The following is a 27,272-nucleotide window of genomic DNA, read 5'->3' as shown; positions in this document are numbered from 1 at the left end:
AGAAAATGCCTGCGTTAACTAATGCTGCTATAAAAGAAACACCAGATAACTGGAACAACCAGAAATGTATTCTATCACAGTTCCAGAGAATAGAAGTCTGAATTGAGGGTGCCAGGTATACGGAAAGATATTTTCTTTCTGATACCTTGGGGGGAAGGTCCTTGTCTCCTTTCAAGACCCATGGTCCCAGTGTTCCTTGTAGATCTCTGTATGTCTTCGCATCAATATTCCCACGGGTCTAGGAGGTTCTCAGCATAGGGACCCTAGATCAAATGAATGGGCTCCACTCCCAGATCTTTGTTTCTTAGTGATACCTAGGTCTTTCTCTCTCCACTTGTTATATTTAATCTCTTGTATCTCAAAGAGATGTACTCAATTTAATCCTATAGATTGTATCATTTCAATAACTATCTCTAAGCCTGATTAACATCAGTGAGATGTTAGGATTTATAGCACATAGAATAATTACATCAGATCCAAAAAATGAAGGTCAATTTTATAATAATGAGAATCAAGACCAAGTTAATATATGTTCCTGGGGGGCATTATTCGATCCATAACACTGAAGAAAAACAGATAAATTAAGGAACTGGCAAAGAATAGTGACTACATCATGGATGTCCACAAGGGAAAAAAATCTTGTCTTGGAAGAAGAATAACCCAAATGCTGCATAGAATTGAGGATGGCAAGACTTCACCTCACCGATTTTGGACATATCTTTCGGGGGGGGACCAGTCCATGAAGGAGGACATCATCCTTGGTGAAGTAGAGTCGGCGGGAAAGAAGCCACTCAAGGAAATGGGCTGGCGCAGTGGCTGATGATGGGCTCAGACGCAACAGCCACTTTGAGGCTGGTGTGTGGTCTGTGGCACAGGGAGCTGCCGTGAATCAGAACTGACTTGATGGCACCTAAAACCAAGGCCAGCCTTCTTTACAGTGGCCAATCACCAGGTCTTTCTCCCTCAGAGACCTGGGCAAGTCGGGACCACCCGCCGTCAGTCACCAGCTGATGTCTCACCATTGGGCCACCAAGATTTTGAAACAATGCATCATTTAATCCTGATTAATTGTATCATGTAATTCAGTATGGAAACATGAGAAATCTCATGGATAAATAGGCAAAACTAAAACCAAAGGGAAAAAATATTTAGTATCATGAAAGCAATATTGAGCCTCAGTAGCTACGAAAGAAACAAAATTAAATAGCAAGGAGAGACTTTGGTATACATACACACACACACACATGAGTACAGCCATATATAATTCCGTGTGTGTGTGTGTGTGTGTGTGTGTGTGTGTGTGTGTGATATTACTCAAGATGGGAAAGGACATGGTAAGTAGAACATACGTGTCTGAATGCAGCTAGTGAGAGTATAAATTGAATTAACTTCTAGAAAGGAATTTGGCAATATGTATCAGGAGTCTTTAAAATGTTTATACTCTTTGATTCAGTAATTCCACTTCTGGGAATCTATCCATGAAAATCATCTGAAATGTAGGCAAAGGTTTATGCTCAAAGATATTCTTCAAAATGCTATTATTAACAGCCTAAAAATCCAATCACTGAATAATATGGAAATAAATGCCGGTGCCTAGCGTGCACTATTGTAGCCATTAAAAAGTATTCTTCTGGGATTTTTTAAAAAATCTTTTTGAAAAGCTTATGATGTCATCATAATTATTTTAATGTGGGAGGCAATTTTTTATCTACAGATGCCACAACTACACACAGGTGTAAAATTATAAGCCTGTTGTCATTGACTATATTCTGACTCATAGCAATTCCATAGGACAAACTAGATCATCCCCATGGGGTTTCCAAGGCTGTCAATCTTCACAAAACAAGAGGTCACATCTCTGTTCCCCCAGAGCGACTGGTGGATTTGAACTGTAGGCTATTCAGTTAGCAGGGTTTCTTTTTAAAGCATGTTGTTGTGAGGTGCTGCCGAGCTGGCTCCTGCTCAGAGTGACCCTAGGAAACAAGGCCCAGCCCTGGACCGTTCTGACCATTATTCCACTGGCTACGCTCATTGTTGGAAGCACACTGTGTCAATCCATCTCATGGAAGGGCTTCCTCCTTTTCACTGGCCTTCTACTTGCCCAGCACAGGGTCCTTCTCCAAGAAGGGGTGTCTCCTAGTGACCGACCCAAAGCATGAGACTGTCTCACCACCATCTCTTCTCAGGAGCTTTCAGGCTGTGCTTCTTCCAACAGAGATTTGCCTGTTCTGACAGTCCATGGTTTATTTAATGGTCTTCGCCAATACCACAACTCAAAGGCACCAGTTCTTTCCCATTGTTTGCTTTTCATTGTTCAGCTTTCACATGCATATGAGATGCTTGAGTCTGGTGCACCTTAATCCTAAAAGCAACACTTTGGCTTTTTTTTTAACATTGTAAAACAGATTTTTTTTTTTTGCAGTAGACTTACCCAACACAATACACTGTTTGATTTCCTTGCTGCTGCCTCCATGCATGTTGATTGGGGATCCAAGTGAAATGAAGCTCTGGACAACATTCATCTTTAATCTGTTGATCATGATGTGGTCTATGTTTTCCGTTGTGAGGATTTGGGTTTCTTTACATTGAGTTGTCATCCACACCGAAGACTATAGTCTTTGATCTTCATTGGCAAGTGCTTCCTCTTCCCTTTCAACAAGCAGGCAGGATTGTGTTATCTGTATATTGTAGATTCTTAATGCATCTTCCTCCAATCCTGGAACCTGGCTCTTCTTTAGTCCAGCGTCTCAGATGATTTGCTCAGCATACAGACTAAATAAGGAAGGTGAAAGAATACAACCAAGGTGCCCGCCTTTCCTGCTTTCAAACCACTTGGTATCACCTTGTTCTGCTAAAACATCTACAGCATGGTCCGTGGACAGGTTACACATGAGCACAACGAAGTGTTCTAGAATTCCCACTCCTTGAACTGTTACCCATACTTTGTTATTAAGATTCATAGGGAGGGGAAATATTATATGCCAATACCCAGATGATAAAAATGGCTGCCTCAGAAAGTGGGATTCTGAGCATTCTAATTATATATATACTTTCAAGGTGCCCAGGTTGTTGTAAGTTCAGACGAGATGGCAGCAAAAGTTCCTGGCCCTGTGTCTGGCATGTCACACAGGTTGCATGTGTGTGTATAGGGATCATGGCCCTGCTCTGGACCAGAGCCAACTCTTAGAGCATGGGTGATATCTCCTCCCACTCTGGGAAGGATACCCCTCCCTGTGGGCCAGGGCCAGTCTGCTGGAAAGGCATTCCGTCCCCCGGTTTCCAAGAGGACGTGACTGACAGGTGGAAAATCAATCCACTAGATCACCAGGGCTCCCTTCAAAGAATGGAGAGGTTGGTCTAAAGCCACCATGGGCTTCCATGGGCCAAGGCTCTTCTGATTTTGCTTGCAGCTCATCTTAGGGCAGTGGTTCTGGACCTTCCTCACGCCGTGACCCTTTAATACAGCCCCTCATATGGTGGTGACCCCCAACCATAACATTATTTTTGTTGCTACTTCACCACAGTCATTTTGCTACTGTTATGAATCAGGCGACCCCTGGAAGGGTCCTTTAACCTCCAAAGGGGTCGTGACCCACAGGTTGAAAACCTCTGCCCTAGCGACTGGAGTCAGGTTCAGATGATGACCTGATCCACAGGAGCTGGCATTGTCTGGGACGGGGTAGAGAAGATGGAAACATACCTGCCTGTCAGGGGGCGAGGCCAGTGCCAGAGAGAGGTCTGAGCTCCCAGTGCAGAGGCTATCACAGGCAGTGTCTAGGAGACAGAGAATGGGTGGGCACCACCATGAGACTGTGGTGGTCTTATGCAGGGAGTCTGAAACATAGGATTCACAGGGAAATATAGAGGGAAGAGAGGCAAGGGGGGTGATTGGGCCCCAGATGATCATGGACATGGAAGAGAAGGTTAAAGACCTGGGGTCTGATTCTTTGGAAGGTCCCCCCAGGCCCGGGACTCACTGAGAATGTCCCTCCAGGTGGAAGCAAGTCTGACGATGCTGTGTGCCCATATGCCATCAGCTGACAAAGTGGAGCCTTGTCTACAATTGTTGGATGCCATTGAGACAGTTCAAACTCATGGTGACTGTGTTAGTCAGGCAGACTAAAGAAGCGAACCCAGGGAGATACTCATATGTGTACAGGAAAGAGCTTTATAGAAAGAGTAATTGTGCATTAAGGAAACATCCCAGCCCAGTCCAGAGAAAGTCCATGAGTCCGATATTAGCCCATATGCCCAGTACCAGTCTGTAAACTCCTCTTCAGACTCATGCAACACATGCAATGGTGCCAAATGCAGGAAGATCACAGGCCAGTGGGTGGAAAGTCTTGTGGATCCAGTGGTGGTAGAAGCATCTCAGTGCTGCCGTGGATCTCCATGTGGCTCCTCCAGCTCCAAGGCTCTGGCTGCCATCCGCTTAGCTCGATGTGGCTTGTCAACAGGAATGTCTCACAGGGAGTGAGCCTGTGTCCCCTGCCTCCAGCAAGCTATTTATCTCCTTAGCACCTCCAAATGAGGTCATTAAGCCGTGACCTGATTGACAACTGATTCTGTAACTGCCCCGGTGGCCCTTTGTGCACGGGGAAGAAACTGCCTGCAGCTGCACCGTCCTCACCGTTCTTACTGTGTTGGTTAGCCCATAGTTGCAGCCACTGTGTCAGTCCATCTCACTGAGGACCTTTCTCTCTCTCACAGACCCTCTACTATACTGAGCATGATGTCTGTCTCCAGGATCTGCTCTCTCCCAATAACATCTCTGAAGTATGTAAGATAGCCCTGTACTAGCTCTGAAAGAGAAGGAACCAGGCCCCCTCCAGTGTGGCTCCTGCCATGGGGAGGAAAGGGCCACTTTGCAGTTGGACAAGCTGGATATGAACGTTACTTACAAGCTGCATGGCTTCAGAAAAGGCACTTGATTCCTCCGATCTCAGTTTCCACCTAAAAAGGGGTCACTGTTTTGTCTTCCCAAGCCTCCTGCCAATCCAGATGCCCTAAGGTCGACAGTGGAATTGTAGGAGTAAACAGGCTGGAATTGATTTTGGTTTCCAGGCTACTGAGAAGAGCTTGGTGAACCACAGAGCTGTGGAATTTGGGGCATGAAAGATCATCCTGTCTGGAGGAACTGCATGTCACAATCAGCTAGGGGGCTTTATGGAAGCCTGGCTCCTCCCTGAGGAGTCTGCTTCCACCGCCTGGATTGGAGCAAACTCTGGTGCTCCTTAGACAAAGCTGGAAAAGGTCAGAGGCTTGGCCAAGTGGAGCTCCTGGCTCATCCAGGAGCCAAGTGCTGGGCAGCCAGGGTGAGGGGAGCAGAGTAAGGAGATTTTTGAGGCACCAACCACCATGGAGATGCAGATAGAAAAGAGAGTCAGTCGCATGGTGTGACAGCCAGATCTGGGAGCTTATCCCAATGGGACTCTCCCTATAAATCTTCACAAGGGCCAGGTGCTCCCCCAACCCACCCCGCTGCCCACACCACCCAAGAGTTGGATGGCAGGAGGTACAGTCAGAAACACCAACTAGGTGGTCACCATTCAGCATGATGGGCCAGGCCAGCCTTCTCCTCCCTGGATCTTGGCTCTCTGGGGACTCCAGGGACAGTGAGTGTTCACGGGTTAATGAATTATCATAACACGTTGTCTTGGTACAAGGAACTGCTAATGTGCTCATTAGGAAATCTGTCACACTGCCTCCTCTGGATAATATCATCCACTTCAGAATTTCAGAACGCAACAAACCTTTGGGCCATGGTCAGAACCCTGGTGTCACATAGCCACTCATGGAGAAGCCAGGTCCAGGGCCCAGGCTTTGACACTGTTGCATTCCACAACAGAAAGTTCAGCCTGTCTCCAGAATCCTTCCAGTAAGTCACTCCACTGGTAGAATCAAGGTCTAGAATATGGGAGACAAACACTGCCTGTGATAGACAGAGTTCTCTAGAGAAACAAAACCAGGACACTTATGATTTTAGATATAAATAGATAGGTAGATAGATGATAGATAAATAGAGCATGAAGAAAGAAACAGCTAATTAGCCCACAGAGTAGTACAAATGGCTCACTTTAACTCACTTCTGTGAAACAGTTAATACTCTGGCAATCCTACAGGAGACAAAACTGGAGACACAGTGCGGGAATTGCACCCGATCTGACCCCACCACACTGAGGCGAAACACTGAGGGCGTGCAACAGAACAGCAAGGGGAGCAGAGCAAGGAAGTCTCAAGGGAATACCAAAAAATAGACTGTGTGGCACCCCATCAGAATCAACCAGAAAACACTCCTAAAGGCCAACAAACAGACCTTGAACTATTTACAGGCTTTTCTTTTTTTCCTTTTTTTTTTTTGTCATTGGTTTTTTTGTTGTTGCTTTGTTTTGCTCTGTTTTGTTTTTGTGCATATTATTGTCTCTTTAGGTCTATCTAGATAAGATAGACTGGATAAACAATCTATCGGTGAAAAAAACACAGGACAGAAGATTCGGGGGAGTGGGGACCTGGGAGAGGGGGAGGTGTGGGAAAGGAAGTGGTGTTAACAAACCCAGGGACAAGGGAACAACAAGTGATCCAAATAGGTGGTCAGGAGGGTGTAGGAGGCCTGGTTGGGCTTGATCAAGGGCAATGTAACCGAGAGGAATTACTGAAACCCAAATGAAGGTTGAACATGATAGTGGGACAAGAGGAAAGTAAAAGGAAATAGAGGAAAGAACAAGAAGGCAAAGGGCATTTATAGAGGACTAAATACAGGCATGTACATATCTATATATATTTATATCCAATGATGGAGAAATAGATCTATGTGCATCTATTAATAGGTTTAGTGTTAAGGTAGCAGATGGACATTGGGCCTCCACTCATGTACCCCCTCAATGCAAGAACACTTTGTTCTATTAAACTGGCATTCCATCATGCTCACCTTCCCAACATGATCACTGAAGACAAAGCAGGTGCCTAAGCAAATGTAGTGAAGAAAGCTGATGGTGCCTGGCTATCAAAAGACATAGCATTGGGGGTCTTAAAGGCTTGAAGATAACCAAGTGGCCATCTAGCTCAGAAGAAGCAAAGCCCACATGGAAGAAGCACACCAGCCTGTGATCACAAGGTGTCAAAGGGATCAGGTATCAGGCATCAAGAACAAAAAAATCATATCATTGTGATTGAGGGGGAGTGCAGAGTGTGGACCCAAAGCCTACCCGTAGGCAACTGGACAACCCCTTACAGAAGAGTCAAGGAGAAGAGATGAGCCAGTCCATGTGCAGTGTAACAATGATGAAACATATAACTTTCCTCTAGTTCTTTAATGCTTCCTCCCTGCCCCCCACTATCATGATCCCAATTCTACCTTACAAATCTGTCTAAGCCCGAGAATCTACACTGGTACAGTAGGAACTGGAAACATAGGGAATGCAGGACAGATGAACCCCTCAGGACCAGTGGTGAGAGGGCCATACTGGGAGAGTGGAGGAAAGGTGGAGTAGAAAGGAGGCACCAATAACAAGGATCTATATATAACCTCCTCCCTGGGGGACGGACAACAGAAAAGTGTGTGAAGGGAGACATCAGACAGTATAAGACATGACAAAATAATAATTTATAAATTATGAAGGGTTTATGAGGGAGGGGGTGCAGAGAGGGAGGGAGGAAATGAGGAGCTGATATGACAGGCTCAAGTAAAAAGCAAATGTTTTGAGGAGGAGGATGGCAACAAATGTGCTTGACACAATGGATGGATGTAAGGATTGTGATAAAGGTTGTACAAGTCCCAAATAAAATTATTTTTAAAAAGCAAAACACTGTCAGTCCTTCAACTCACAAGGACTGCTGGGTGCAAGTCAAGGAAGCAGACAGCTGAGTCTTCTGTGGAGCAATGCAGGCAGTCCTACCACAGGCAGCAAACAGCAGGGGAGGTCACCAATAGTCAGCCAGGTGACAGGGTCCGACAATCACCAGTTCAAGCACTGTACACACCAGTAGTGTGACAAAGCAGGTCTCAAAGGAACCTCAAACTATAGCAACACAGTCTACGGCTTGGGCATCCCACAGGTAGTGGTGCTCACTAGTTGAGGCAGAGAACTAGCTAAGGCAGTCTCACACTGGTCCGATCATCAGAAAGCAAGAGACAGAAAGGTGAGGCTCGCCAAGTCATTTATCTCTTTGTGCTTCAATTAAACTGTGACCTTATTAATCGACGTGTGTTTATTGGCCAGGTTTGCACCATAACCCTACCTATCCCAGTGACCCATGCATGCTCCTTGATGCTTCTGAGTTCTACCTGGAGCTGTCTGTGTGCAGACAGAAATCCACCTGAAGGATGTTTACCTGGCACCCAAAAGCTATGGGTTTGAGAACTCTAGAGTGTTCAGTGAACATTCAAACCTTGGGTCACGCGGTACTCACCAATGCTAACCTGCATCAATGCTAACCTGCATCATTGCCTATGTGTACGTGAAGGATTTTGGCATCCACTCAACCTCCTGGTGTTGGCCCAGAGGTGAAGCCAGATTGAAACCCAGATGTCTCTATGGGGACAGGCCTGGGGGAGGGGGGGGGCGTGAAAGATGGAGCTGAGTGATGTTCCCCCTGTAGGCTTCTAGTGAGATAACCCCAATAAGTCCAGCCATAGTCCAGCCTGTGCCTGGAGCTGCTCAAACTGACCAAAGTGTGTGTCTGTCTTTGTGTCTCTCCAGGAACATCCGCAGGCTCCAAGATGGCCCTGCAGAGCTCCTTCACCTGCTGGAATGGGACAGTCCTTCGGCTCGGCCAGGCCTGCGACTTCCACCGGGACTGTGCCCAGGGAGAGGATGAGGGCCAGCTATGCGGTGAGGAGATGGATGCTGCCCCCCCACCCCCAGACAAGCCCACATGCCCTCTCCCCCTCCTGTCCCATTACCCTACAACACTGAGCCTGGGCAACGTTCCTGAGGTCCAGTGCCACCTGCCTCTCTCATGTGGCAGGACCCATTACCTCCTGCTGATGCCCTCAGCTCCCTGAGACACAGAGGGGATGTGCAAGGTAGGCTCTGGTCCTATGACATGCCCTGCGACGCCTTCTGTGACCTGACTTCACCCCCCTTTCCAGCTCTGCCTTTCCTCATTTACCTGCCTCTCCTCCCCGAGCTGAGCCCTTTCAAACCACCTCCCAGCTCCCTCCGGCCTCCCTGACTTTGATCAGGGGTCGCCTTACCCTGCCATTCCTTTCTCATCTTCAGTCAGATCTAGACTCCTTCAGGAAGCACCACGGGAGCCAGCTCTCCTGGGCAGTCTCCAGCGGACGTCCCAGTCCACGTGGTGTGTCTTAGTGATTCAGCGCTGCTGTCTACCACAATTTATTTCCTCGCAGTTTAGGTTAGATGTCTGAATTTAGCGGGCCAGAGCAAGGGGCAAAGCTTTCTCTCTGTGCCAGCCCTGCAGGAGAGTCCGGTCTCTTTTGAGCATCTGCTCCTAAGCCGCCTCCATGAGACTTGACATCTCTCTTGATAGCTCTGTTCCTTCGCTTGCTTAATCTCTTTTAGATTCCAAAAGAGGTGCCAGGTAAACAGTGGACTTAAAGTACACTCTACCCTAATCCTGACTTGTGTACATAATGGAGACAGCCCATTTCGAACTGCATACTCACTCACTGCCACGGAGTTACTCTGACCCATAGTGGCCCCATAGGACAAGGTGGAACTGCCCCATGGGTTTCTGAGACGGTAGTTCTTTACTGGAGGAGAAAGTCTCATCTTTGTCCCGTGGAGTGGCTGGTGCTTTCGAACTGCTGACCTTATCATTAGCAGCCCAATTCGCAACCTCTGTGCCACCAGGGCTCCACCTAACCACAGCCACGGAGGTTGGAATTTACAACAGGTATGGGGGTTGGGGGATGGGAACCCAGTCGTTTCTTAACACAACGCACCCAGCTGTGATAGCATCCTTCATTTCAGGTTAGTTTGCTTGTGAACAGCTTTCTGGAGATATAATTTGCATGCGGTGTAACTCACCCACTGAAAGGAGACGGTCCGTGGTTTTTAGTTTACTCACAGAGTTGCGTAACCATCGCCACTATCGGTTTTAGGAAAGGTTCCTCACTTCAGAAAGAAGCCAACCCTGCACCTTCTAGCTCGCATCCCCTCCCCCATAGCCCTCCACGGAAGCCGAGCTCACGGCCACTGAGTCCTCTGACACACAGCAACCTACGGGACAGGGCAGAATCACCCTTTGAATTCTGAGGCCTCATCTTGTTCCCACAGAGCGGCTGGTGGTTTTGATCTGTTGACCTGGAGGTTAGCAGCCCAACACGTGAGCCACCACACCACCAGGGGTCGCTCCTGCATCTTTCCTGATTCCTGGCACCTGACTGGGTTTTGGATGAAATGAATGGATGTGTGGGAAACCTCGGGCTCCATGAGAGAAGGCAAATTGTTTGTGGCCATGCTGACTAGACTAGACTCGTCTAGACCCCCTCCCAGTGCCCGTGCCCCTAGGCGAGAGGGCCCTCACAGCAGACCCCTGGGAACAACTGCTGGGGGTCTGTTACTTTTCTTGCCAGGAAAGCCACCCGCACTTACTGAACACCCATCAGGGGTGACCCAGCCTGTGCTAGCAACAGGAGCAAGGAAGAACAGCCCAACCTCTGGCTCAGAGAGACAAGCACCCCTCCGTTGGGGAAGGACAGGGCAGAGGCTGTCAGGGACAAATGCTTCCTCCCGGGTACAAAGTCCTCACAAGGAACCTGACCTTAATGACGTTATAACAGTGCCTCCCCCCCGCCCCCCAGGTCATCTGGACTCCTCGGGAGGAAAAGGGAAGTTTATTTATTCTCTTTTAAATTAAAAAAAATTCCAAATGAAAATACCCCCTGCGGATTTCCAAGGCTGTGACTTTTTTACTGGTGTAGAAAGCCTCACCATTCTCCCATGTCATGGCTGGTGGCTTCAAACTACTGACCTTGCAGTGAGGAACTCAGCATGTTACCCAGGACACCACCAGGGTTCCTGCCTTTTAAGGAGAGCAGGAGAGAAGAGAGAAGCCCATCAATCCATTCTGAAGCCCTCATCCTTATACACACCATGCCAGGGGTGCTTCCCACGACCATGGACATGCGGTGCATTTTCAGTTAATACAGAGTAAACCTCTGCCGGTCAGCGCACCACTGACCAGCACCGCTCTGCTCCTGGCCCCTCTCACAGCACCCTCAGCACACAGGGCTCAACTCCAGCCATCGGCTTCGCTGCCTTGGGCAGGCAGCCTCTATGAGTGGGTCTCTCTACTTAGGTGTCTCGGCAGAATTTCCAGCTTTGTGGTTTGGAGTGGCCTTTGTAAAAGTTGCTTGACACCTGCTCCCCAGCTGGGATATGGGTCAGGGAGCCGGGCCCTGATTGACAGCTGGGAAAATGAAGGCCCAGAGAAGGGAATTGACTTGTTTGGGGTCACACAGGATGGTGGCAGCAGAACCATGATGAGCGCACTGAGCCTGCGGGATGCAGCCCTTGACTGTGGGCCCCAGGCCTGTGCCGCCCACTCCTGAGCCCGCCATTCACGGGACGCTAGGGCTAGCCACAAGCTCAAGGGCAGCAGGGCTCCGATATCGAGGCCAGGTGTCTGAGGCCCCAAGGCCTTGGGGGTGGAGGTAGGGGTGGAGGTGGGGGTGTCACATTTGAAAAGCCACTCTGACCAGCTGACGAGTCATTTGTTGAATTAATTAGTGGTTGGGAGACGTTCCATTCAAGAAGTGGGCTATTCGGATCTTTGTGCCACTTCCACCCCAGCAGCCCTCTGAGCACATACCCTTTCTCTTAATCACGCATGCCCTCCTCAGCTGCGGTGGCTCTCATTCCTCTCGCATGGGTGCTGATTCTGGAAACCCGCCTCCTGGCAAAGACAGTGGCAGCGGCAGCAGCAGCAGCACCCATCTTGGCCAACCTTACTGAGCACGTACTGAGCATCTATCAAGCTGCTCTGAACACATGTCATGCAGCAGCTGACTTCAACCTCAGCACCATCCCCCCTTTGACAGATGAGGAGCCCAGCACTCACGGGGCTTCAGTGTCTGTCTGCGAGGAGACGGTTCGCCAGTGGCTTGGCAGTGGTTCAGACTCATGTGGCCGCTGCACGGAACCCACGTGGCCCCCGTCCACTGGACCCCCCAAATGCATTTGTTTGATGGGCTCATCACCAGCCCTGCCTGTGTATTCATGAAGACGGGGCCAGGAAAAAGTCATGGACACTCCCCTTGGCCTCAGTTTCCTCCTCTGTGATACAAGTTGGGACACAGCACCTGCTGACAGGCTGATGCTTACAAAGCAAGCAAGACAATGCTCTTAAACCCACCTGGTCCTTCCCAGGGGCTCCACCTGGAATGACCCTGTCCGAAGCCCTGATCAGAATATTTTCTCTGACATCTCCATATTCTCTGCCAACATCATCATTTGAAGACCTTAACTCTTTGGTGGCCTTCTTATTCCTCGTCCATCTTTCCCATGCATACACCCCATGGCTCTGGTCAGGCCATGGGGTTTCTTTCTATGTAAAATAGAGGGTGCTTGTAGACCGTTGTTGGAACACCTGGAAAAGTGGAAGAGAGAAAGCACCTCTCATCCATAACTCTACCTACCTCTGAGCCGGCCAGAGATAACCAAATAGTTTGATGTATTTCTTCTACCGATTTTGTTCCCCAGGACGCTCTGTTTTTAAGAGATGTATAATCCATATTTATCAAACATGCTAACGGAGCTGTCACTCACGAAGGGGGGAAGGGGTCTCATTTGGCCTGGAGTTTACACTTGGCAGCAGCTGCTGCTGCCGCTGCAGAGGTCGCAGCTCGGTGGCTCCACCAATTTGTCTCTCTTAGAGTGGAATCAGGTGTCATAATCGCCAACTGTTGCATGATCCATTGACCCACACACAGCCCGATTTGGCCACCTCACCAACGAACAAGCTGGCGGGAGCCCAAGAAGCAGGCGGTTGGAGCAGAGCTTCTCCACGGTGCAGAGGAGGCACCGGGGAACGTGTTGAAAATGTCCATTCTGACTCATTAGATCCTGAGCCTCGGCCTGTGAATCTATGCTTCTGTTCCGTTTCAATAGGGCACTCAACAGCTAGCCTCACAGTTGGTGGCTCAAGTCCACCCAGAGGCTGCTGGAAGGAATGGCCCGGTGCTGTACCGCTGAGCGAGCAGCCAGTGGACGCAATCACCGTGCCCTTCTGACGTGCAGCGGGTCATCGTGAATCAGCACATGGTGGCAAGAGGGGAGAGGGCTGAACCACTCCAGTGTCATCCGGCAGATATGTCCCAAGAGGGCCCGCAGTGGGTGCTTGGGGTGAATGAGAGCCGAGGGCTTGATCGAAGAGCAAGTAGGACACCTGGAGACCCAAGCCTGGGAGCCGACAGGTGGCTCAGCAGTCAGCTGTACCATGACTTCCCAGGTCCCCCCTCCCCCACCCACACAGCCTCGGCCTGACCTCAGCCCCTATCTTCCTTGGGAGTGGCCTCTTGCTGAGCAGACTGCCCCAGGGTGCTTGCAGCAGTAGAAAGTCTCTGGGCACTCTCTCCATCCCTGCCTCCCTCCCTGCCTCCATAAATTGTCAGTGGACTGTCTAGCTATTTCCTGCCTCCTCTCCCTGCATTCAGTCAGCCATAAAGAAACATTGCTTCCATTCCCAGCACACCCAGGGTTCGGTGCCAGATGAGGCCAAGGATGGGCATCCGCCAGGAGGTGGAGCATGCCCATGGCCTCCCTCCTCCTTGTCCGGGGCGGGGGCAAGTTCAAAGCTACCTCACAAGCAGTTCCCAGGAAACATATCCAGAGGGGTAGCTGAGGGTGTCTCCATCCCCCAGGGCTGTGGAGGCTGTTTTAGTTCAGCCCTGAGGAGCTCGCCTGGCCCAGGTGTGAGTGATGCCCAGTACAATTATCACTGAATCCTGGCATTGTGTTCGTACAACTCTCTCGGTTGACCAGGTGCTCCTCACGGTCTCCTGTGCTTTGTGCTCTGAGCAGTCCTGGGAGATCGGTGCTTGTGTTGCGGGTACCCTGAGTCAGCTCCCACCCATAGCAACCCTACGCACAGCAGAGCACCACTCTGCCCGGTCCTGCGCCGTCCACGCCATTGGCCACACACTTGTGTCCGTTGTGGCAGACACTGTGTTGGTCGACTTCATTGAGTGCCCCCTCTCTTTTTTTGCTGCCCCTCTACTTCTAACTGCCCTGTGTACACAGGAAGAATCTGAGACTCGGGAGAATAAAATGACTTGGGAGAGAGAGGTATGGCCAGAGTGCTCCTTGGAGGCGAGGAGGGTGAGGCTTTGCCTTCGATCCTTTGAACATGTTGTCAGGAAAGACGAGTCCCCGAAGGAGGACATCACGTTTGGTAAAATAAAAGGGCAGGACAAAAGAGGAAGGCCCTCAAAACGTGTGCACGCCGTGGCTACAACAACGGATTCACACATGGAAACAATGGTGAGGGTGGCCCGGACCACTGGGCAGCGTTTCGTTCTGTTGTGCATAACAGCGCTATGGGTCAGAACCGACTTGACCGTACCTAACAGCAAGACCACACAGCCAGGAAGGGTTAGTCTCAGGAGTTTAGGTGGGACCCCGGCGTCTGGGCACCCATGCTGCTGGAGTGCCCAGACTCCGTGTCAGGCTGTGTCACCAGCCTCTACCTCCTAAAGGCGGACAGAGGGAGGACCCCAGCCCAGTCCTGCCTCCTCTCCTTGCATTGAGAGCCATCGGCCTGCGAGAGCCTCTTACTGAGGCCTCTCGTCTGAATCGCTGTTTGTGAAGGACGAGTCACAGGAGGTCACTTCCTGCCACCAGTTCGTTTCTGAACAAGGAAGTGGATGTAGGCTCCCTGGAGGGGGAATGAAAAATAAAACAGAAAGATCTCCTTAGCGTTGGATTTTTAATCAGAGGAACACCCGGGGTAGAGGAGAGGGGGGATGATTTCTTCAGGGGGGTATAAACAGGAGAGATGCTCAGAGTCAGTGACAGCCGGGTTTAATTTATAATTCTGCCTCCGTGTGAAATGCACAGAGAATCGGGGGGAAATGAGTAATAATTCACTACGGTGCTGTCACAGCCAGGAAGCATGAGGGAGGGCCCCCTCTTTGTCAGCTCGCTGCTGCCAAGAGGACTGAGGCAGAGGAAGGACACAGGAGAAGAGAGGGTCTCAGCAAGAGATGCCGCCCCTGCTCCTCCACCCTGCGGACTCCGCCTTCCTGCTGTCGGAGCAGCCCAGAAGCACCCACTCAGGGCTGAGAGGCTTCCCCTGAGCTGGAGAAAGCAAGCATGAGCTTGCTCACCTCTCCCCGCGTCCTCCTCCTGCAGCCAGTTGAGAGAGCAGGTGGTCTCTAAAGCCCAGTGCGGCTCCTCGCTTGGGACCTGAGGTCCATCAGAGGCACGAAGAAGGTCGTGAGGAGCTCTGTGCTGAGCCAGTAGGGCAATGGAAAGAGACTCTGGGCTCGCGCTGGTCAGGATGAGCTGGGTGATGGTGCTGTAGCTAGCAGTCCCCAAATCTCAGTGGCTGAATCTTAACATTTACAGAGGGCATGGGTGGGTGGAGCCTCCGCTCCACAGGGTCACCCAGGGACCCAGGCTGTCAGGAGCTCCGCCTTTAGGCAGCAGCACCCGAGGAAGAAGCAGTTCTCCTCGGGCGTTGCGGCAGGAGAAGAGGGATGCTGAAGAATTACACGAGGCTTTTCATGGCCTCCAGCAGAAGAGGTGCTGGTCACGTCCACTCACGCCTCGCTGGATGGAGCGAGTCACGTGGCTCCAGCTGCAAGGGGTCGGAGGGATCAGGGGAAGTCAGTGGGGGAAATGTGAGCGGTCTGTGTCTCGGCAGACAGCGGTAGTGGTGAGACCCACACCCACTCCCAGCCATCACTGCCACCTCCACCACCACATCCTTGCCATTGGGTCCGCCTTAAGAAAGAGCCTCTCAGGAAACACACACTGGCTTCTCCAGGGGGTTCATGTTCCTCGTGGATCAGCAGGGAAAGGCCAAAGAGAATCAGAAGATGCTAGTTCGTATCCCAGCTGGGTTACCTGCTAGCTGTGTGACCTTGGTCAGGTTGCCTAACATTGCTGAGCCTCTGCAACATCATCTCCAAAACATACAACTGAGTTAATAACACTTCATATCACCACGGGATTATTGTCATCATGGTTTTATTCTCTGAAGACCAGAACCCATGCACACCTTAGGGGCTGGGGGCTTTCTTTCCATTATGAGCAGGATCGTCGTGCATCGAGGTTCTGGCTAGGGAGATGTTGGCAATGAGTATTTCGTCCACACCGCTCACTCTACTTGGCGTCGGCATCTCTTGCCTTTGCCAGTCCTGGGAATGACGGCACCCCTCTGTTCTCCCTGCAGGCAGACTTCCTGCTGGCTTCTACTGTGACTTCGAGGATGACTTCTGCGGCTGGACCCCAAGCACCCTGTCGCTCTATACACCCCAGTGGCAGATCAGGACACTACAGGATGCCGAGGGACACCAAGGTACTGTCCCTCGATGCCTTTCCCCTAGTGGCCTAGTGCTGTCGACTACGCAGATGGGAGACTTAGGTCCCCACCCCAAGCAACTGAGCCTCACTCCACTCTGCAGGATAAGCTCACAGGCCTGCGTGCACACACACCCCTCCTCAGATCGTCTGGGGCTTGAGACCGATTGATTAAATTTGGGCCCAGATGGGTAGTACTGTTTGTTACTTAAAACCACTTGATGAAGGATTCGTTGACAGACCAAGGTAAGGGCCAGAAGAATAATCCATTCATACAACACGTGCTTATTGAGGATCAGCCGGGTTGAGCCCCGCCATTGAGACATGGAACTAACTGCGAGGCAGGGAGACCACGGGCCACTTTTTAATGGGGGTACTCGCAGGTCTGCAGGCAGCTCCATGCTAAGACAACACAGGAAGTGAACCTCCTTGGGCAGGACGTGGGATACAAGATGAGGGAGAAGAGCGGAAAGGACAGAGGACTCCCTGGAGGACAGAGTGCTGGCACCAGTAAATGGGCAGGGGTGGGGAGAAGGGGCGTGCTTCAGGCTGCCCCCAGGTGGTGGGCTAACAGAGGTGACCATGGGAGACCAGTATACAGATTCTGGGCCATTGCAGGCAGCTTGGGATGAGCATTGTGCACGAGTCAGCGTTCACTGATGTAACAACTAGGCTCTCGCATTCACTATGGAGCAGAAACCGGGGCCCTCAAAGTAGTTCCGTGAGAGCATGCAGACTCCAACAACTGTGGCCATTGCTGGTGATGGTGCTTTCTCAACCTTGACCCTCTCTCCCCTAGGCCAAGCCCTGTCACTGAGCACCACTGACGTGCCCACGCCCAAGAGTGCGACACTGACCAGCGCTACGTTCCCCGCCCCCATGAAGAACTCTCCATGTGAGGCAAGTGCCCCTGTTCTTCTTGCTCTTTAACGTCTCTGGTCACTTCCAGATACACACCCCACACTAAAGAAAATGGCCTGGATGGCTGGGTGGTGGTGCTCATGGGATCAGCCCTGCATGAGAGGGAGAGAGTTCTTTAAGAGAACAGCCATCTAAATGCTAGAGTCCCATCTGCAGAGACTCTCATTTACAGGAGGCCCTGGTCTTCAGCGAACCAAGAGGACCCTTGCCAGGGGCCTGGTGATGAAGACTTGCCAAAGGAACCCCTTTCTTAAAATACCAAGGCCTCATAATACATGTCCAACATCCAAAATTAGATATACATAAATTTCACGTAAGATATCAATGGCCTTCAGTGAGGCATCTCTGGAGTCACTTACCCAATGGTCCCCAAGCTCACCTCTCTTTTGAGGGACTGGCACCATGACCCTTGTTATTGTTGCTGGTAGGTGTCATTGGTCAGTTCCAATCATCGCAACTCTGTGTCCAACTGAAGGAAACACTGTCTGGCCCTGAGCCATCCACCTCGCCATTGGGTTGTGCTTCAGCCCATTGGTGTAGCCACGGTCAACCCATCCCCTTGAATGGCTTCCTCTTCCTCATTGACCCTCTACTCTGCCAAGTATGATATCACTTTCCAGAGACTAGCCTCTCCTGATAACTTGCCCAACGTATGTGAGACAAAGCCTCGCCATCCTCATTTCGGAGGGACCTTCTGGCTTTTCCTCACAATTTTTTGTGGGCCAAGAAATGGGCTTGCTAACTGAACTCATGGATTCTTAGTCAGAGCACCCAAATCCAAGCCAAGCTCCTCCACTGGTTGGGTGCAGGTTGTTTGGGCAGGTGATTAACCTCTAAGCCCCTCACTTTCCTCACGGGGAGAGTGGAACCATTAGAGGGCCGACCTCCGAGATAGGAGGATTCACCGGGTTAGAGAAGAACTTCGTGCTTGGCCAAGTAGAAGGTCAGGGACAACGAGGGCTGCCCTCGATGCCACGGATTCACACAATAACCACAACAATGGGCTCCAACAAGGCAAAGGTCCTGAGGGTGCCCAGGTCTGGGCGACTCAGCATTCTGTTACGTGGGTCACCATGGGTTGGAGCCTCTTCAACCACCAGCTGCAACGGCACGTGTAAAGGCTTTAGGACAGTGGCTGGTACAGAGAAGACCCAGGACAGCCAGTAGCCATTTGTGTTCTTTCAAATATGTGAGTACCCAAGGGTGGGCCCTTCTGGCAGCTTGACAGCGACTGGCACTCAGCACGCCTCGGTCAAACTTGCTCTCAACAATGGAAAGGAGAGTGGGAGACCAGGAAGAGGTGTTGAGCTAGGAATGGGACACCACGCTCTTGGGGAGCAGGAGGCTGCATGGAGCATCTTGGGGTTCTCCTGATGCCTGCATCAGCACCTCAAACACAGAATGCCAACATGGGTTTTAGATTTGGCCAGAGCGGGACATCCACGGGAGCACATCCTTCCTGGCTTTATTTCGAGAAGACCGTGCTGGAGCAATCCGTTTCCTCCCAAGTGACAGACACTGCACACCTGAGCAGATTCTAACCTCCTTCTCCTTTGACTGCCAGTCCTCTGGGGGCGTGGCACTTGGAGAAGCAGGAGTGTGTGTGTGTGTGTGTGTGTGTGTGTGTGTGTGTGTGTGTGTCAGGGGTGGGGGGGTCGGAGGTAAAGAAGAAGGCTTCCCGCTGTTGGGCAGCTTCAAAGTCTCAGGGGAATTCAGGGAATCCAAATGCACGCACAGACTTCAGTAAGAATGGGGCAGACGTAAGAATGAATTTTTGTGTAGTCTGGGCAATGGGGAGATAAAATATGAAAGCAAAGACTATGCCACGACGGGCCTTCTGGCACCAGCAGCCTCCGTATTTATAACTCGGCATTTTCCCTGACTCTCCCGTGGTCCTCTTCCAGTTTATGTTATCTTACTCGATTTTATGTATCTCTGTGAGCCACCTGAAATCCTTTTTGGAAGAAGTCAGGGCACCAATAAATAGCTTCATTAAATTAAATTGTATTTGAGGAACCGCGCTATCTGATGCAGATGGTGAAATTGCACAGTCATCTTTGATATTTCTTCGGTGCCTGGGCATCTTAAGAAGAACTCAGAATGAGGCAGGATGGTGGGCTCACCTGCGAGCCCACATTAAACACATTTGATCTTTAAATTTATTTTTCACTGGCTGTAGCATGAGTCTCATTTCCGAAAAAGAAATGTCAGGGTAAAAATGAGATTTTCCTAATACTTCATCATTTCTCTAATAACCTTTGAGTTGATCAATAGCTTAAACAGGTGTTTTGTTTTACTAGCATGTTTTTTTTTCTTTTTTCTCTTCAGTTGATATTGCTTTGGGCTATTTCACTGTTCCCTGCCCTTTTCCAGAACTTGGCTCAGTGGGCAGGCAGGCAAGCATAATGAAGGGTAGGGAGCAAGTCCACGGCCCTCACTCCTCCCCTGGTTGTTTTACCTTTGGGGTTCAGACCATTCATCTAAGGCTGATGGGTTTTTAAGTTCCCAGTGTTGGGGGGAAATGTTTTCATCAGAAAAATAAATAACCAAAATGGAAAATATGCATTGGAAGGTTGGTAAGCCTGTCATTTATTTTATCTGAATCCCAACTATGGGAGGCAGCAAGTTGATTTCCTTCTCCGGGGCTTGCTGGCAGGGAAACGGGATATTGCCTTGCCGTATGCACACTGGGCTCATTGGCGCCTGCAGATCCCACCAAGTGGATCGGAGAGCAGCCTCTGCTGGCAGTGGGGCACAAATGTAGGAGGATAGGGCCTTGGGAGACAGCCCTCAAGAGGGTTATGCCCCAGCAAAAGGCGGCTGGCCGAGCTGAGCACCCAGGCTGACACCAGGAGCCTCCTAACCCACCACAGTCGTCTTCTCCAAGCCCACCCTAATCCTGATCCATCAGCCCACCACCAGGGAGTTGAAGTAATTGCCGAACATGTCAAAAGCTCCCTAAGAAACCCCACAATCGTCTGTACATTTCCAAAGGGGGAGGCCCCTGTGTCTCCTGAGATGGGATGTTTTTTGGAAGATCGAGCAAAGAGCCACCCCAAACCTGCCGAGCAGGCTGCTGCGAGGTGGGACTCAGGAATCTGCCTGGATGCATGCTTGGTAGGGACTGGCCCTCAGGTGCACTTGGCACTTGTGATCCAAGTTTATTCTGAGCCCTTTCAGGTTTGTCTCAGTTGTCTGTGACTGCAAACAGTCGCTGTCATGTCTGTTCTGACACAGTGTCCCTGGTTCGGTCCGAGGAGACCTGTGCTCCACGGGGTTTTCCAAGGCTGATTTCTTGGAAGTAGATCGCCAAGGGCTCGCTTCATAGACACTTCTGGGTGGCCTCGAAATGCCAGCCTTTCCGTTTACAGCCGAACCCTGGGAGACTGCCGTGGAGGAGAAGGTGCGTCTCTTCCTTCCGCAGTCCCTCTGCCTGGGCTCAAACTGAAAAGCATGTTAGCCATTTGCACCCTCCGGGGCCACCACGTGACACCACGTGGAGTGATATGAGTTGGCATTTAGAAAGGTGGGTCTGAGATGATGGGGAAGAGACCTCGGAGTCCCCATGGGGCCAGGCCAGGTGCTCAGCAAGGTTGGAAACCAAGGCTGGGCCTGTGTCCTCCAGCTCCCGCCTGGTGCACCGCATGGTGGCCACCTCTCGCCCACGCGCCGGGCTGCAGCGCTGCCTCCTCACTGGCTGCTCAGTTGCACACGGGGCATGGATATTTAAAGACCTCTGCCGAACCCAGCCACGAGCGGAGCCAGAGAGTGCGTGCCCTGCTGGTGTGTTTTGCCTGGCCTTCCTCCCTTTACAAGGCATCCCCCACCCCACCCCACCCTCGCAAGCTATTCTCTGAGGGAAATAGGGGAGCCACTTACAATGTATTTTTATTTTATTTTATTTTTCTGAGCTCTAGTTCAAATAATTAAAGTTGCCAACGGGGAGGGGAGGGGAGCCTCGCGGTGGCTTTCCTGTGTTCCTGGCTGTCAGGGCCGCTCTGCACGCGTCCACCTTGGCTTTGAGACCCACACAGATGTGGCTGGTATTGCAGCTGTGTGTAATACAAGGGACAGAGAGCCTAGCGAGGCTCTCCCCCCTCCCCACCCCACCCCCCACCGCCCCAACCACACCAACCCCGTGTGCCCACCCCTCCCCCTGCCTTTCACACATCCTAGAAGCCCGAATGTCTCAACAAGCCCCGTGTGGTTTGGAATTCTATTTTATTTGAATAGCCTGCCTGTGACTAGAATAATTTAAACCCCGTTCTCAGGACAGAACAAGGCCTGGAGAGAAAAGGGAAGGAGAAAATAAAATGGGCTTCCTTCATTTTTCTTTCTCCCCCTCTAAAACACGAAAGCCGAAGCTCCTTCTATGAACTGCAGGACTGAAAGGGAGCCAGAAAGTGAGCGTGTCGCCCACCTGATTGTGTGGGGACACCTACCTGCAGCCACTTCCGGTGCTGGCTCCCTTGCTGACCGCCTCTCCACCTTCCTATGTACAGACGTGCGCGCGCGCACACACACACACACACAGATGTTGGGACACAGCCAGGACCCTTGCGCACTGACGTCAGCCCTTGTGATAGAGTGGACTTTGATTAGCTGCTGGGGGCTGCAGGCTCGGGGCTGGGAGCCTCAGAGCAGAAGGCTACCCAGCTAGGCTGGCCACATCTACATGAGTTGTCCGGCACTGTAGGGAAAGAGACCCACAGCCAGATTCCGATGCAGAGCCACCCAGCAGACCTGGTGGAACTGGTCCCGTGGGATTTATGTAAATCTCCACAGAGGAGACTGCCTTCCCTGTCTGCTCTTCCACTGAGCGATTAGCTGGGTCAAACCTACAGAGGAGGCAAACGGAGCCTAAGATCCAGCATTGCCCTCTGCCATTCCCTACTCCTGCTCAAAGCCCCATTGGACAGTCCTGATGGGGGCAAGACCCGGATGAAGGCTAAGGGTTGGGGGGGGGGTTTCAGTAAAGGACGCTCTGTCTCATTTTAGAAGCTTGCTGCAGGGTGCTGGAAGCAAGGCCCAGCATTTCCCGGGGGATTCAGCTGGCAGCAGGTAGGGGGTCTGCTCCAGCATGTGAGTGATGGTGTGTGTGTGTGTGTGTGTGTGTGTGTGTGTGTATACTGATTTTGTTTCAGAACCATCACTAAGATGTGTGCTAACCAGCCTCATTCATGTGTGTCCCCAGACAAACGGGACTCTCAGCTGGGAAGAAGAGACAGGTGTTCTTGACTGCAGTGTGTAAAAGTTTATTGAGCTCCAGGGCAGAACTCCTCCGCACAGACAGGGAAAGGAGAAGAACCTTTTCATCGCCATTTAAGATGACCTGAGAGAGAGGAAAGAACAGAGCAGGATTCTCGGTCTTTACCAGCCCCCATCAACCCCTCTGCGACTCAAGGCAACCCCGGATATGCCAGCGAAGAGCTGTGCTCTGCACGGTGTGCAAAGGCTGGCGTTTTAGAAGTCGATCACCAGACCTTTCTTCCAAGGAGGTTCTGAGTGGGCTTGAAATGCCAACCTTTCCATTAGCACTGGAGCAGTTCATCCTGGGCAGCACTCAGAGCAAAGGGATGACCAGAGATAGTGAATGCAACTCATGCGGATTGAGCAGATCGTACCAGTTCGGGCCTCCCCAGCCTAGATCCGGGTCCAGCAGAGGCAGGGGAATGCAGAGATGGGAGCAGCTCATCTTGGTAAGACTCAAAGCCAGGAAGTACAAAAGCCAAACTTAATGGCTGTAAGCGTCCTGGGCTTCCCATCACCATTCTCTTAGAGGATGGGAGGGTGGAGGTAGAAAAGGGGTATATGAGACCATCTCTTTAAAGGGGAGTTGACATGAGCCCCAGAGACCAGCTGGTGCTCTACCTGCAGCAGATGGGCCCCGTCATCCTTGTCCCCACCAGTGGCAGCTCTTCTGCTCACCCAGCCAGAACATAGAAAGCACCCTGTTCCAATCCAGCAAGAGTTATTTTGCCGCACACCCAGCAGACAGCCTTTCCCTTTACAGAGCTCCAAGGTTTTCCATGGAGCCCTGCAGGAGAGAGGAAAGGTAACCTTGTTATAAATGGGGGGAGTAAAGCTCCAAGAGGGAGGGCTGCCCCCCTGCAGTCATGCTGGGCAGCCAGCAGTCAGCAAGGTGTGCACTCCTTCAGGCCACCTGGTCACACCGAGATGCCAACATTCAGGTATGGGTAGAGTTACTCTCCCGCCAGGAAGTCCCCGGAAGCTAACTTCAACTTTGGCTACCCCACCCCTACAAGTCACCACAATCCTATACCTGGGTTGGAAATTCTTGGAGGACCTTCCTCTCGGCAGGCCTTACAACCCTCATGAGGGAAACATGATCTGAGAAAGCCTTGAACTGTGGCTTCAGGATGTACCAGAGTCACTGGGTCGGGCAAAAGCTTACCAGTTCACACCCCTGTTAGGGGGTCTTTGGAATAGAGGCCTGCCGATTGACTTCTGAAAACTCAGCTGCAGATGTGCTTGGGGTGCCCAGGAGTTAGAATAAGCTCATGGCGGAAGGGCGGGAGTGTGTTGCTTTGCTTTTGTAACTGATGTAGGACCTGAGGCTTAAAGAGCTTAAGTGGCTTGTCTATAGTCACCCCACTAGTAAGCGGCAGAGCCAGAATGCAAACCCAGGTCTGTCCAACTTCAGCGTCAACCCCATAGGTACTCTCGGGTTGCTGGGATTAATTTAAACCACCTAAATTTAAATTCCAGCTCTGAACTTATGAGCCATATGACCCTGAGCAAGTCATCGCCCTTATCAGCGATAAGAATAACACCTATTTTATTCCATACATGAAGATATTGTGACTATCAGATAAACACGAGGGGGAATGTAAACTCTACAGTCCTTGATGAATGACGGTGGTTATTATTGTCATTTCCTCCTTCTATTCGGCATAAGTGGTGAGAAGTCACTACTGACCAAAATTCAGGTCTTGTGGGTGTTTCTGTTTCTCTTCTCTGCCAATTAGCAGTGTGCGATATGCACATGACACAGCGTTGCTTGCAGACAATGAGGAGGACTTGACACAATGCCTGACGAAGGTCAAGGAATTTAGACTTCGGTGTGGATTACAACTCACTGTAAAGAAGACCAGTCTTCACAGGGGGACCAGTCGGCACCATCATGCTGCATGCGAAAAAGATAGACGCTCTCAGGATTTCGGTTCACTTGGCTCCACTATCAATGCTGATGGAAGCAGCAGTCGATTGATCAACGGACACACCGCATTAGGCAAAATCAGCTGCACGAGGCTTCTTCAAAGTGTTGAAAAGCAAGTGGTCACTTTGAGGACGAAGGTGTGCCTGACCGAAGCCAGGGTATCTCCAGGGGCCGCGTCTGCATGTGACAGTTAGACACTGCAGAAAGAAGACCGTGCATTGGAATTGTGGTGCTGGCAAAGGCTACTGAAAGACGCGTTTGGACATGTTGTCTGTCAGGAGAGACCAGTCCCAGGGGAGGGACGCCGTGCTTGGTAAAGCAGAGAGGCAGCGAGCAGGAGGAAGGCCTTCAGTAAGATGGACTGTCGCGGTGGCCACCACAATGGGCTCAAACAGCAATGGGGGGGGGGGGGGGCTGGTGTGGGACCAGGTGGTGTTTTGTTCTTTTGATTGCTATGAGTCAGAACTTACTCCACGCCACCTAACAACAACAACCAAGTAGCAACATGTGGGCATCTTGGGGGCATTGTTTTTTTCCACAGTGCCTAGTATTAACCCAACAGGATGTACCCTCACAGCCTGCTTCGTTACATCATGTGCCAACGTCAATGGGAAGCCTAACCCTGGTCCAGGACGAGCTTGAGCAAGGATCCTCCTCCCTGGTTCACGTGTCCGTACCTGGAATTTCGGAGCCAAAGCAGTTGCTACCAGTACCAGGAACGAGAAGGGCACCAGGGAGCCTAGCATTCCGTCACCACTTCCTGGGCCCTGAGTGACGGTGCCAGGACACACGCCAATGGGCCTAAGTCATCAACAGCGATTGTAATTGCAGCTGGACATGATTAATTTAATAACGCTGAGCCAGTCAAAGTTAATGCCTCTGCCGTGGCATCCGGAAAGGCAGGCCTGTGAGAAGGGCTGGCGGGGAAGTTCTGGCTGGGAAGACTCGGCACTGGCATGGCTTTGGGCCCCTCTCAACAGCCATATGTTAATGCTGTGGCTTCTGGTGCCATCCTCAGAAGTCATGAGAGCAAGCCCATGGGGCTAACAGTCAGGTGGGACACCTTGTTGACGGACCCAGCTATGGGAGCATAAAGAGGACATGCATGTGCCTGGACCGGCGGCTGTCTGCAGAGGTCTCGTTGGAGGGGTGTCTTAGATGGAGTTAACCCTGTCTCCAAGCAAGAAGACGACAGAGAGATGCTGCGGTCTCTTCTCTGCCGCATGCCGAGAAACTGGGGCACAGAAGGGGCTGTTTGACCAGGACTGTACTATTTTACTATAACTATGAGAAATATATATATATATATATTATATTCCTCTCTTATAACACTGGTAAGATTGTTTTCTAGGGAGGCTAGAAGATAAGACACTGGATTGGGACTTTTAATACGAAGAGCTTCACCAAGCAGTGATCCTTTTCTGGTTCTTTCTGTGCTAGTTCTGTCTAGCTCACTGTCCTCAGCCTGCTCTTTCCAAGAGAGGAGAGAAGGGCCCTGACCAGGCTATCGGGTATGCATTAGACGGCTAACCAACCACAAGGTCTGTAGTTCCAACCTGCCGACCACTCCAAGAGAGAAAGATGAGACTCTCTGCTTCTATAAAGATGTATAGGATTAGAAACCTTATAGAGGGTCCCCACAAGTCAGAATCGTCTCAATGGCAATGAGATGGGTAAAGCAAGGAGCCCTAAATATTCTTCTTCTTGAACATGCCTCATAGAGCTGCATATCCTAAATTTATTTTATCGGTTTTGTTCTAGTTATCAAAAGTTAGAAGTGGGGGAGGAGGCTGGAAGGATGCCTGTTAATGTCATAACTTCACCACCCAGGGATAACTTATTATTTTATACAGTATTTCATTTATAAGATATATTATTTATGTGCATTAATTTTGCATGTGGATATACTTTACATGTTTATATGTTATATTAGGTATGCATCTGTGTGTATCTTGCTGTGCGTTCTTACAAGCAGGGCATGTGGACGTTCCTGGCTGTCTATTCTCCACGCCCCAGCCCTCCAGCTTCACTGTGAGCCGTCAGAAAGAAGGAGACATGGGCTAATGACGTGGGGAAGGATTCTGGTCTTTTAAGTTTCCTACATGACCTGGCATTCTCTAAGCCTCCATAATTGCAAGGACTTGCCAGCATCACCTTTAATTTGCTTGTTTTCAGGAATCTGCATCTGGCCTGCTTCTTGCTGTGTTGGGTGGATTTTTCATTAAGTTATTTATAGCTAGAGAGTTGGTGTTTATTCTCTCCAGGTGACAGAGAAGCGTGTGTTCAAAAACGCTGGGTGTGCTGAGTCGAGATGCGCACCCACAGTCTGTTTAGACGCTGAATAGGAGGCGAGGTGGAAACCGGGGGACTCTTACCATGTGGGCTTCCACCAGAATCACTGTGGTACCTTAAGTTGGGAGAGCATCTTAGCTCTCACCCAGAACTTAGATGCTCCTGGTGACAACCTCAGTCCTGATGACCCAGCCACCTCCTCCGTGGAGAAGAGCTGGGAGTGGGCACCCACCCACCTCCACACACACACACACACACACACACACACACACACACACACACACACACTGCATTGTGAGCATCTCTGCCCTTTGAGAAGTGTTCACTCTTGTGGACCCAAAACCCACACTGGACCGTGCCCCCTTGGTTGCGTCTCTACTGATGGAATT

At 50.8% G+C, this 27,272-nt stretch overlaps 1 protein-coding gene across 1 annotated transcript in view; it reads left to right on the top strand.

The window, feature by feature from the left end:
- ALK (ALK receptor tyrosine kinase) overlaps positions 1-27,272 on the top strand; it is an 897,834-nt gene that overhangs the window by 752,756 nt on the left and 117,806 nt on the right. Inside the window, exons 6-8 of the mRNA XM_075536070.1 lie at positions 8,700-8,831; positions 16,363-16,488; positions 17,290-17,390. Of these exons, the coding sequence (XP_075392185.1) occupies positions 8,700-8,831; positions 16,363-16,488; positions 17,290-17,390 (359 nt within the window). The remainder of the gene's footprint in view (positions 1-8,699; positions 8,832-16,362; positions 16,489-17,289; positions 17,391-27,272) is intronic.

The sequence above is a fragment of the Tenrec ecaudatus genome, chromosome 17, assembly GCF_050624435.1.
Source record: "Tenrec ecaudatus isolate mTenEca1 chromosome 17, mTenEca1.hap1, whole genome shotgun sequence".
Classification (NCBI taxonomy): Eukaryota; Metazoa; Chordata; class Mammalia; order Afrosoricida; family Tenrecidae; genus Tenrec; species Tenrec ecaudatus.
Note: the sequence above shows the minus strand (reverse complement) of the source record. Positions and strands in the feature narration are given on the sequence as shown.